The sequence below is a fragment of the Bactrocera dorsalis genome, chromosome 3 (genome assembly GCF_023373825.1).
Source record: "Bactrocera dorsalis isolate Fly_Bdor chromosome 3, ASM2337382v1, whole genome shotgun sequence".
NCBI lineage: Eukaryota > Metazoa > Arthropoda > Insecta > Diptera > Tephritidae > Bactrocera > Bactrocera dorsalis.
In genome coordinates this window covers 14,629,469-14,642,116 of record NC_064305.1, presented here as the reverse complement: position 1 = coordinate 14,642,116, position 12,648 = coordinate 14,629,469, and the positions used below count along the sequence as shown (strand labels likewise).

The following is a 12,648-nucleotide window of genomic DNA, read 5'->3' as shown; positions in this document are numbered from 1 at the left end:
TGAGTGCCGATCTTGTGCGCCTGGGGTCGCAAAAGTGTACGCGACAATAACGACAACAAAGCGAAAACGAAAACGAAAACGAACTGAGCTGCCGAATCCAGCCACATAGCGGGCGCTATTGACAGCGCGAAGCAAATTCGTGTGGGCTGATACCGTCCTCTTAGTGACGTCTATGCGGCAGATTTCGAAATAGCAACGCATTCGTCAGCACCCCGACGCACCGCCAGCCACCACAGTACCCGAAAAAAACAACAAATTTTACCGCATTCGTTGGGCGCTGCAAGCAACGCACGGCCGCTAGCCGCTATGCCTTGGCAGTTGGACGACGCGACTCATAACGTGATAATCGGGCGGCCGGCCGAACCGCTAAACCGAAACATTCGGAAATTACTTTATAGAAAATTATTTTATTCGAAACATTTTTTAAGTAGGTGCAAAATTATTCGATTTTATGGTGAAATATTATTTTCTATGCGATCATACTTAAAAAAACCGATTAGCGACGCTAAAAATAAAACTAAATTATTTTCGAAATAAAAGAAAATTCATCAGCAAAAGAGACTTTTGCATTTTTTGTTTGAAAAAATTCTGGAATAACTGTGTTTGAAATATGAGAACCCTGGATGATTGCTCGTGATATAAAAAGTGTTCAATATTAACAAAAATATAAATTAAATTAAAATAAAATGCCGTTTAAATAAAAATAACGGTTTGACATTAATATTAAAATAATATTAAAATATTAGTTAAATAAACTTTTTTTAAAATATTAAATATATAATATTTCTTAATTCATATTTTAATATTCACTATTTATAACTAGCGAAATTTTATAAAATTAAAATATATTAAATTTTTTTATTTAAATAAATAATAATTTTAAAAATTTGAAAAACGAATATGTATTAAAATTTTTTTCAAACTCAAACATTTACATTTGTTATTAGAAAAGTTTTCAAAAATTTAAATACACAATTCTTTTTTTCAAATTTTATTATTAGAAATTTTCAAAAATTAGAATATATTAAATATTTTTAATTCAAATTTAATTGAATAATAATTTTAAAAAATTTCAAAAATGCATATGTATAAAATTTTTTCAAACTCAAACATTTACATTTATTATTACAAAAGTTTTCAAAAATTTAAATACACAAATTTTTTTTATTTAAATTTTATTAGTAATAATTTTTTTAATAAAATTTTTTAGAAAATTTCAAAAATTAAAATATCTACATTTTTGTTAATTGGAATTTCAATATTTACTAAAATAATTTTCACAACTTATAATATTTATTAGTAATAATTTTTTTAATAAAATTGTTTAGAAAATTTCAAAAATTAAAACATCTAAATTTTTTTTAATTGGAATTTCAATATTTACTAAAACAATTTTCACAACTTATAATATATATAATTTTTTAATTAATTTAGTCCAACTATTAATGAGTTGAGAAATTTCCAAAATCAAAATATATAATTTTTTAATTTTTTTTAATATAAAATTTTAAAAATTTTCAAAAATTAAAATATCTTTTTTTTAATACGAATTTCAATATTAATTCTTAAAAAGTTTAGATATTTTCAAAAATTTAATTTTTAAATTTTTTGAATCAAAATTCCCAGAAAATTTCACAAATTAAAATATCTAAAGTTTTTTTTTAATTCGAATTTCAATATTTACTAAAACAATTTTTATAATACATATAATTTTTTAATTAATTTAGTCCAACTATTAATGAGTTAAGAAATTTTCAAAAATCAAAATATATAATTTTTTAATTTTTTTTTAATACAAAATTTTAAAAATTTTCAAAAATTAAAATATGTATTCTTTTTTTATTAAGAATTTCAATATTAGTTCTTAAAAAATTATTAAAAATTAGAATATATTATCTTTTTTAATTTAAATACATTAAAATTTATTATCTTTTTAAATTTTTTTCTTCAAAATTTTGAGAAATTTTCAAAAATTAAAATATGTGCTCTTTTTTTAAAAAAATTTTACATATTTTTAAAAATTAGAATATATTATATTTTTTAATTTTTTTGTTCAAAATTTTGAGAAATCTTCAAAAATGAATATATATAAATTTTTTAATTGAATTCCAATATTTACTATTAATAAATTGAAAAATGTCAAAACAAAAGATATATTTTTTTTTTAATTTTTGAATACAAATTATGAGAAATTTATAAAATTTAAAATATATACATTTTTCTATTTTTTTAATCTAAACTTTAAGAAAATATTCAAAAATCCAAAGATATTTTTTTAAATTCGACCTTCCATATTTTTAAAAAAATTTCAAAACTTTAAATAAATAACTTTTATAAATTTTTTTAAAACAAATTTTTAGAAATATTTAAAAATTAATATTTAAAATAATTTTTTTTTCTAATTTCGAATTTCAATATTTACTTTACGCAATTAATTTTAAAGAATTTTCAAAACTTAAAATATTTATTAAATTTTAATTTCGAAATTCAATACTTTCTACTAATTTTAAAAAATTTTCTAACATTTTTTTTAATCCAGATTTTAAAAAATTTTCAGAAATGTGTAAATGTATGTATATTCAGTTTTTAAATTCGGATTTCAATATTTACTATTAATAATTGAACATATAATTTTTTTGTAAATTTTTTAATACAAATATTTTGAAAGTTTTAAAAATTAAAAATATTTAATTTTCTTAATTCAAAATTTAATAATTGCTCTTAATAAGCTCAGAAATATTTAAAATTCAAAATATATTATTCTTTTTTTAATTTTTGTAATCTAAATGTTTAGAAACTTTCAAAATGTGTATAAATTAAAATTTTTAAATTTTCTATAATAAAATTAGAAATTATTCCAATATTATCTTTGAGATCAATAAACTCGTTTTAGATGTCATTCTTTTTCAAATCTAAATAAATTATATGCAATACTTTATATGGCAATAATTTTTACATATAGTTATATAATGGTGAATTATAACATTATATAATATGATTATAAATTGTGATATATAATACAGTTATCAAAAATTTAAAAACATTAAATCAAAATTAATATCCACCAAATTTTTAATAAAATTCTTTCTTCGTTCAAAAATTCAAGGACTTAAGCTGTTTGTGAAGTGATACTTATATAAGCGTTTAAGGAAACAAGCAATATGCAAGTTTTCGACAACACTATGGTGAGTTTACTATAAATTTCCTTTTTATTTAATTTAGTTTTTGATTTCTAAAATATTTATGTAAGGACTATTAATAATAAATATGTATTTATCAGTGGCTTGGTCACCTCGATTCGAACACTATTACTTTCACTTGAGGTTGTCCAGTCATGAATCGATTGTCAGAATGTATTCTTTCACAAACAAACATCGCTGACGCTGACTATAAAGGCAAAGGTAAACTATACAAATAAGTTTCGAATGAAAGGTGTTAGTTGTTGACTGACTGCACAGCTGTTGGTAGTTGACCAACCTAGTCTGAGGACCAAAAATCCAGTAGTGAGCCACAAGAATTCAACGCAGCTCCTATACGTTCCTATTCTATAATAATTAAGACTGAAACACCTGGCCAAGCAAGCTAATTAGCCATAAAGTTTTCTACAATACCATTGTGCCGAAGAACCCGAATCAGTCTAACTACAAAATAACCATCCTCTAGATAAGATGGCTGTCTTACTATTAGAGTGGATAGTCACTACTCTGAAAGAGGCTGCGCTCCGGTATAATGGATATACTGTTACCTTTATAGCAGCCACTTCTGCTTAAAAGACGTTGCATCGGTCAGGAAGCCTAAAATCGGAACTTACTGAAAATTCCTAACAGTATACATTTCCACTAACCCTTCCCGCAAGCTTTAATCCATCCTCTAGTGAGTGCTTGACTCCCATGTCTCCCTCGAAGATATGTGAGTAGAGAAACGACAGCTAGGGCTAAGCTCGTCGATCTGGTAATGCAAATATTTTGCAGTGAAATCAAAGTGTTTAAAGATTCCAAAATGCTCGTAGTAATCTAAGTAACCAGATTCCCATTAAACCAGCTGGCACCAAGATCTTCTTATTTATCTCTCACTAACTGTGCTTTGAGAAGTTGTTGGATGTACGAGAACACTAGTAAATCGCGGAATATTGAAGTTATGTTCACATTCGCGGAGACATCATCACAATGTCACTAAAGACGTTGGACTTAACTCAAAGTAGCTGATACCCCAAATATAAAGTGTGATCCATTTCGAGGTTCTCTACTTAAAAAAAAAAACACAGATACTTCAAATTTATTTTGGAATGTTTATTATCTCTCGAAAAAACATTCTTTGGCTCTTTTAAATGTTGGTCATGTCTCAGAAGGTCCTTCAGTTAAGTCTAATTTTCGATGACTCGTTCGATCATTTAGACTTGTAACTGGCGAATGACACGCATGATGTTTTGCTCCACGGTCCGAATCGAGATGGGATTGTCTGCATAGACTTTAGACTTTACATGTTCCCACGGGAAAAAGTTTGACGGTGTGGCATCACACGATATTAATGGTTAATCGACTGGCCCAAAGCGTGAAAACATCTGCTCACCGAATTGTTCTCTCAAACCAAAATTTTTGTTAAAACCAAATGTCGCCGAAATCACGAGATTCAATTTCAGGCATCAAACAGTCGGTTGTCATGATGCGATAACGGTCTCACCGGCCTTCTTTGAAGATATATGGACCGATGTTTCCACCGGCCTGCTAACCACATCAAATCGTTGTTGTTTTGAAATAACATGACAGCTTGACACGACTCACGCATGATCTGCCAGAAACAGACTTTTGAAAAATTATCACCATTCGGATCACACGTTAAATTTTTGTATGCTTGTTACATTACCATCTCTACCGTCTCCACCGATGCCTTTATGTACTATTTATATGGCATAATGTTTATACATTCTGAGTCGCTGTCTATTTTTCGCCTTGGCATATGGACCAAAAATAGCACATTCCATTAAAGCTAACTTAAATTTGGCGAGCGCTGCAGTTTTCTTAACCCAATTTAATTGGGAACAAGCAAACCACAAAAGCCGGAAGGCAGATGAAGGCAAGATGTCTCAACGACTATGGTATTTAGTATTTGGAAGATCAAAAGCAAATTTATGGAAAAGGGGTTATAATAATAAAATTGTAATGAAAATAAATTCTAGTCGAAATGAAAACAAAATATTTTAAATGGACCGCGTTTAGTGGAGACTAAGAAGGTACTACTAACTTTTTGTTACTAAATAGATTTAGTGTTGAAAGAAAAATATTTTTTTTTTTTGCTGCAATGACTTAAGTTCGCCAACACAAAGTTGAAGCTTTAAAATAATAATTAAATTGAATGCCTGCCGGCATTTATGAGCGTAATTATTATCAGTCATATACTCATAATTTACTCGCATGGGTGTTTCGTTGTGCCCGTAAATGTGCGGTCCATAAACCGGCCGGCCGGCACAAAGCACTTTCGCATAGTTTTGTTTGGTCTCTGCTAGACGCCATACTACAGTTAATTGTGCGAAAGTGAAAAACTATATATTGCAACAAAAAAAAAAAAAATGAAAGAGAAATAGAGAATGACTTGCAAGCGCTGCACTTAATGGCCGACAGCCAAGTGGGTCACTTATGTTCCGAGGTGGCAAATGATTGCAAGTGCACAGCTTTCATGAAGTGCGTACATGCTTAACTAACATACATGAATATATGTAAATATAAATACATATACATACATATATATAAATATATATACATGTATATATATATTCTATAGATATATATATCGATAAACACCTAAGTAAGCATATACACAGCTGCCAGATAATTAACTTCGCTTCTGCCGCCATCAACTGGGCATTTCCGCTGCGTTGCCATTAAAATCAACTGTTTATTTATGTTATGTGATTCACTTGCACTGCTTCCATAGGAAATTATAAACATATACAATCGTCAAAATCATAAAAATCCCATTCATTTCTAAATGCGTGCGAAATGCCATAAAAATCAGCATAAATCTAAACTTTAGTAGGAGATTTGTTGTATTGGTTGCGCGCCACGCACGACTTCCGTCCATCAAAACCGTCGATGTGTAATCATGTGCGGTGATTGGAAAGGCACTTAAGTGCAAATATTATATAATAAAAAAATAGTAAACTTTAGTTGCATCTGTGGTAACGGGTTTTTCAATAGGAACGCTGCAAAAGTAGACCGATAGGCACAGTAAAAACGATATACTTTTCCCGCTCTTTTGATATTTCTCATCAGCTAGGTTTACCATTTCATCATGGAAAGATATACGATCCAACAAAGAGTCGAAATTATTAAAATTCACTACCGAAATTCGAAATCAGTGGCTTAAACTTTAAGGACGCTCACTACGTTCAATTTATGGTAGTCAAAGTCGGTTGGCATGCTGAAAAAGTGACCGTTTGGTGCGGTTTATGGGCCGGTGGTGTCATTGAGGCGCTGCTTCTTCCGTGATAATCAAGATACTGTGAATGGCTATCGCTACCGCTCTGTGATAGCCGAATATTTTTGGCTCAAATTGGATGATATGGACTTGGACAATATGTGTTTCCTACAGGACGGCGTCACAAGCCACACTGCGAATGTCATAATCGATTTATTGAAAAGAAAGTTTAATGAATTTGTTATCTCACGACATGACCGAGTCAACTATTTTCTGTGGGGCTACGTCAGGTATATGGTCTATGCCAACAAGCCAGCAACGATTGATGAACTTCGTACAAATATTAAACCTGAAATTGCAGCAATATCGGCCGATTTATGCTTGAAAACCGTCGAAAATTGGGTTCAACGTCTGGACGCCCGTGGTAGCGATGCAAAAGGTCTATTTCACGATACAAACCAAGTATTTTTTAATGATTTTTTCCTTCAACTGTTCCAAAAGGTTTCAATAATATTCATAATTAATTGTTTTACTAGTTTTCAAGTAATCCAGAAACAAAATTCTTCTTGCATCCCAAAAAACTGATGCCGATTTCCGGATACGAACTCGTTTCGAAACCAAAAAACCAGGTTCACACCACTATTTAGTCTCTTGTTTTGATTCAGGATCATGGTGATACTCGTAGACCCAAGTACGCACGTTCTTCACGTGGATCGTCTTCAAGGCTTGTACGACCACGTTCAAATTCAGCAAATCATTTTTTTACTGTTCTAAATGCGTGTGAACAATCATTATACAATTTTAACACTCATTCGTGAATTTCTTTTGCTGCTACACCTTCCAAAAATAAGAATTTTATCAATGCACGATATTCAATTTTTTTCCATTTGAAAAAAATACTGTGACACTAAATGGTTTGTCAACAAAGAATGAATTGACAGATAGGAATGAAACAACGCATACGTTCATATAAAGAGACAAAAGAAAAATTTATGCCTCGTAGCAACACCATCTCTTATCGAACGACCAAACTTTCTGAACAATCTGGTATGTAAGATTTTATGGAGAACTCTTGCTTTGTGCGCTTATAAAATCCACCTTCTGCTTGAATTGACGCCGAACAACCATCAAGAGCGTTGCCCGTTCGGTGAATGGACAAGATAACCACTGACCATGATTTTCACGACAAATTTTTGTTCAACGATGAAGCCTACTTTTAGTTGTATGGGTACGAGATGATAAAGTCATTGTTGAGAGCCTGTCAAATCCTTAAAAAATTACTTTTGGTTGTGCTTTATGTGTAGAGGAACATATTTATTTATTGGGCCTTATTACTTCAAAAATGTAACAGGCTAATCTTATAGCCAATGGTGAACTCTTAGAGCCTTGATTAATGACTTTGTTACATGAATTGAAAGAGTTTAATGTTGATGACCTGTGGTGCCAACATGAACGCGCTACAATCATAGAGCCAACAAAACAATCAATTTATTGAAGAAATTTTTAGGTGTGCGCATTATTACGCGTCGTATGCCTAAGACGTGGCCTGCAAGATCGTGCGGTTTAACACCGCTGAATTATTTTTTGTGAGGTTATGTGAAGTCGCTTCTCTACACAGATATGGCCAAGACGATTGACGCCTTTGAAGATAATGTACAGCCCCTTATTGCCTCGATTACTGAAAAAATGGTAGAAAATTGGGCATCTCAAATGAAATTTATTCGAGTCAGCCTCAGGGTCTTGTCATTTTTAAATGCTAATGCGCCTCAGATATGAATTGGATATTGAATTGACGAGTGAAAGCTAATCACACATTCTTATGGTACGTATAAATAAACATACGTTCATCTTAAATAGTTTAAGAAAGTTGTAATTGTATCCTTTCAAAAATTGAATCTGGTAAAGGAAGATTTCATTTGGTTTAGTATAATTCTACACATTAATTTTTTGAAGAAAAACTCGCTTATTGTACTATATATCTCTCCTTTTTTCCCCTCCTGTGCTGATATGCATTTATTTTTAGATACAGATGCGTTTGCAGCATAAAAACTGTCGTATGTGGCATGCGATATAGAGTTTTGAAATATTTATATCTGTATATATATATGTATATGTATGTACATACATATGTATATAAACTTATGTGTTTTGATATGACTAATGTGAATTTATTTATATTTGCTACACTATTTCTACTTGGGCTAGTTTGAAGAGTATCTACGTACATATATCATACGTACGTATGTAGTTATATGTATGTATATCGTCACTTAAAATGAAAAATAACGTAGCATCACTTTTGATAAGTTTACAGGCGGAGATAAAACAATATAATAAAAACTCGCTCATCAAAATTTTAGTTTTGGTTATAAAATGGTTATAAAGTGGTTATATTGATTATAAATTGGTTATATATTGGTTATAAAATGGCTATAAAGTGGTTATATTGGTTATAAATTGGTCATGAATTGGTTATAAATTGATTATATATTGATTATATATTGGTTATAAATTGGTTATAAAGTGGTTATAAGTTGGTTATATATTGGTTATAAATTGATTATATATTGATTATAAATTGGTTATATATTGGTTATAAAATGGCTATAAAGTGGTTATATTGGTTATAAATTGGTCATGAATTGGTTATAAATAGATTATATATTGATTATATATTGGTTATAAATTGGTTATAAAGTGGTTATAAGTTGGTTATATATTGATTATATATTGGTTATACATTGGTTATAAAGTGGTTATATATTGGTTATAGATTGCTTATAAATTGGTTATATATTGGTTATAAATTGGTTATATCTGAGAACGCCGGCCTGAAATTTTACGATATTACATACATACAATTTCGACTTTTTTGATGATAAGTTGTTTTGCATTTTAGAATATGTATTGCATATATGTACATATACACATATAAATATAAGCATTCGTAAACTTTTCAGCAATTTTGAATAAATTTGTCTCGCAGGCGGCGATCAATTGAACTGGCTGCAAATAAACAAATTACTGGTTCCATATACCCACTGTGTGGGAAGATACATTTGTGGCACACATTGCAGGCCCACTGACATATAAATATACAAATTCTTTATACTCGTATTGTATATGTAAATATATAGTGTGAACTTTCACATTAGTCAAGTGCGCTGGCAATGCGGCACCCAAGAGCGACTGATCGATGGCCTTTACAGTTGTTGCAAATAAATAAATACAAATGCTGAACGTATTATATCAATACATACACATATATACATACGTATGTCGCTAATGTATGCCGCATGCATAGAAATTTAACATAATTTTGAAATATTTCCAAAATCTTTGAATTCATGAATCTCGCCGGCCAAGTAATCCCGATATTTTTCTAAATTTTTTTCTAAATGTTTCTAAATTTACATTTATTCATTAGCTCGACTTGCTCATTAGCTGTTGCCTTTGTCTTTTTTGTCTTTCATTTCTAAATTTTTTTTCATTTGTGTTCTGTTTTTTCGACGCACCATTAATTTTCCACAAACACATTTACATATACACAATACTGTCTCTATAGTATTGTATTTTGTTTGTAATTATGCGATTGCTTTATGTGTTTCTAAAATAATTCCAAATGTTTTGATATTTTCGGTTGTATCAACATTTGCGTTTAATTTACCGTTGTGCACAGCAGATCGAACAGCATTTTCGAACATTTCAAACATTCTAGAAGATACACTGTTATTCATCAATTGCCAAGAAAATATTATGAAAACGAAATTAAGCGAATTAAAAAAAAAAAAAAAAAAAAAAAAAATTATGAAAAATAATAAGCCAAATGAAAATTAAGAGAAAAACTAAATGAATATAAATAAATAAAAATAAAATATTGTTTGCGTGCCAACAAGTGAGAGATTAGAGAGATGATGGAAATTTCGGTGCGGTCAGCTGTTCGATATTAATTTCTAAAGAAAGCCAAAAATAAAAATAAAAAAATCGAGCAATTCCGTTTTTTACTACTAGCTGAATTGTGCTTGGGAAAAGCAGCTTTTCTCTCTTGATTTAAAAAACACAAATTTATAAGAATTAAAAAGCTAAATTAAAATAATCTCAATCTATTTTAAATGGAAATTTTATTTAAAAAATTATTTATATTGATTTCAAAGATTGCAAACGAGTGTTTTTAGTAAACGTGTTAATTTAAGAAACATTTAGCTTTATTATAAAGATAAGATTTAGTGGTTATATTTTAAAAATGATTTCGTAGAAATGACACCCTTATAAATTCCAGCCAATATATCCAATTTTCGCCCATTCCCAAAGCATCCATTGTCTCAAAGTTATCTGCATAGAGAAGCGACTTCACATAACCCCACAAAAAATAGTCCAGTGGTGTTAAATCATTTGCTCTTGTAGGCCACGACTTAGACATACAGCGCGTAACAATGCGCGCATCTAAAATTCCCTTTAATAAATCGATTGTTTCATTGGCTTTATGACATGTAGCGCCATTTTTTGGATCCAAAGGTCATCCCTTCATATCAGAATCTTCAAACTCGAGCACCAAAAAGTTTTTAATCAAGGTTCTATGAGTTCCCAATACACTATGACTTTATGGCAAGCTACATTTTTGAAGAAATATGGCTCAATACTTTCCCTCTGCTCATAAAGCACACCAAGCAGTGAGTTTATGAGTAAGCAACGCTGAATAAAAATTTCTTTTTAAAAATCGGATTAGGGGGGGCCATCTCGGTTTAGACTCATTCAACAAACATGCGTGACAATTCTTCCACGAGTTGAACCTTGGAGGCCCTCAAAACAAGATAGTTTCGGAAAGCCATTCATAAAGTGGATGGGCATAGCTCCAGTCGTTGCGCGCGTTGATGAATGGACTCATTAGGGTCTTCTTCGAAACTTTGCTTCTCAGCAGTAATAGCGTCCACGGTTGTACCGAAGAAAAATTATCATCAGCGTTACATAATAGTTATGATATATGTTCATTGAAAGAGTGGCACTCTGCTCAAAATAGTAACTCTAAAACACAATTAATTTTGGTAGATTATCTCTTTTAAATGTTGGCCGCAGCAACGTCTCAGGTGGTCCATCCGTTAAGTCCAAATTTCGGTAACTCGTTCGAACATTTCGATTCGTACTGGCTATTGCCATGCGTGATATTTTTCTTCAAGGCATGAATTGAAGCGGAATTTTCCGCATAGGCCTTAGATTTTACATATCCCCATAGGAAAAAGTCTAACAGTCTGATGTCACACTTTTGTGGTGACTAATCGACCGGCCCAAAAGTGAAATTATCAGCTCATCGATGTGTTCTCTCAATAAATCAATTGACTGATGCGATATGTGAGAAGTGGCGCCGTCTTGTTAAAACCAAATGTCGCTAAGATCACAAGCCTCAATTTCAGACATCAAATAGTTGGTAATCACGGCGCTATAACGGTCGTCATTGGCGGTTACGTTCTCACCGCCATCATTTTTGAAGAAATATATGTAGTTCGATGATTCCGCCGTCCCACAAACCACTCCAATCAGGTGTTTTTGATGAAATGGTGCTCTTGAATATCTTCAGGTTGCTCTTCGTCCCAGTTACGGCAATTTTGTTATTTTATGTGCACATTAAGCTAGAAATGGACTGAACAAAATTTGGCCCAAAGAACAAAGCGATGTCGCTTAGGAAGGTCGAGCGACTTCAGTTCTTGCACAAGCTGTATTTTGTACGCTTGTTATTTAAGATCTCAACGTAAAATTCACCAAGTCATACCATACGTCAGTCGGGGTTGATGCAAACGGCGCCGAAACGACTCTCTAAGGTTTTCGTGTACACTCTCAGCTAAGGCGTCTATATTTTCTTCACTGCGTGCTGGACGTGGTCAATTCGGTCGAATATTATGCCATAATTAAGGTTGTGTCCCAAGTTGGGTGATGGTGTTGCGAATAGGCCGATTATTGTGACCATAAGATGAGCGAAGCGCGCAAAACACATTATTTACAGAATGTGAATTTCCGTAAGAAAGTTGAATGATTTATTAACGTTTTTCAGACGTAAGTCTTTCCACGATTAAATACCATACAATACTAAACAGAAATAACATGACATCTTTACACGACTTACGCGTGATCTGTCAAAAAAAGTTTTTGGGAAAAGTACTTCTACTTGCATTACCCGTAATATGTAAATTACAGCTTGACGAGCTGAGTCAATTTTGATATGTCTCTCTGTGGGTTGGTATA

The 12,648-nt window shown here is 31.1% G+C and overlaps 1 protein-coding gene across 1 annotated transcript in view; it reads left to right on the top strand.

The window, feature by feature from the left end:
- Positions 1-310: 310 nt before the first annotated feature.
- Positions 311-12,648, top strand: part of LOC105222672 (D-beta-hydroxybutyrate dehydrogenase, mitochondrial) — an 89,962-nt gene continuing 77,624 nt past the window's right edge. Inside the window, exons 1-2 of the mRNA XM_049453927.1 lie at positions 311-428; positions 3,109-3,185. Of these exons, the coding sequence (XP_049309884.1) occupies positions 3,162-3,185 (24 nt within the window). The 5' untranslated portion in view covers positions 311-428; positions 3,109-3,161. The remainder of the gene's footprint in view (positions 429-3,108; positions 3,186-12,648) is intronic.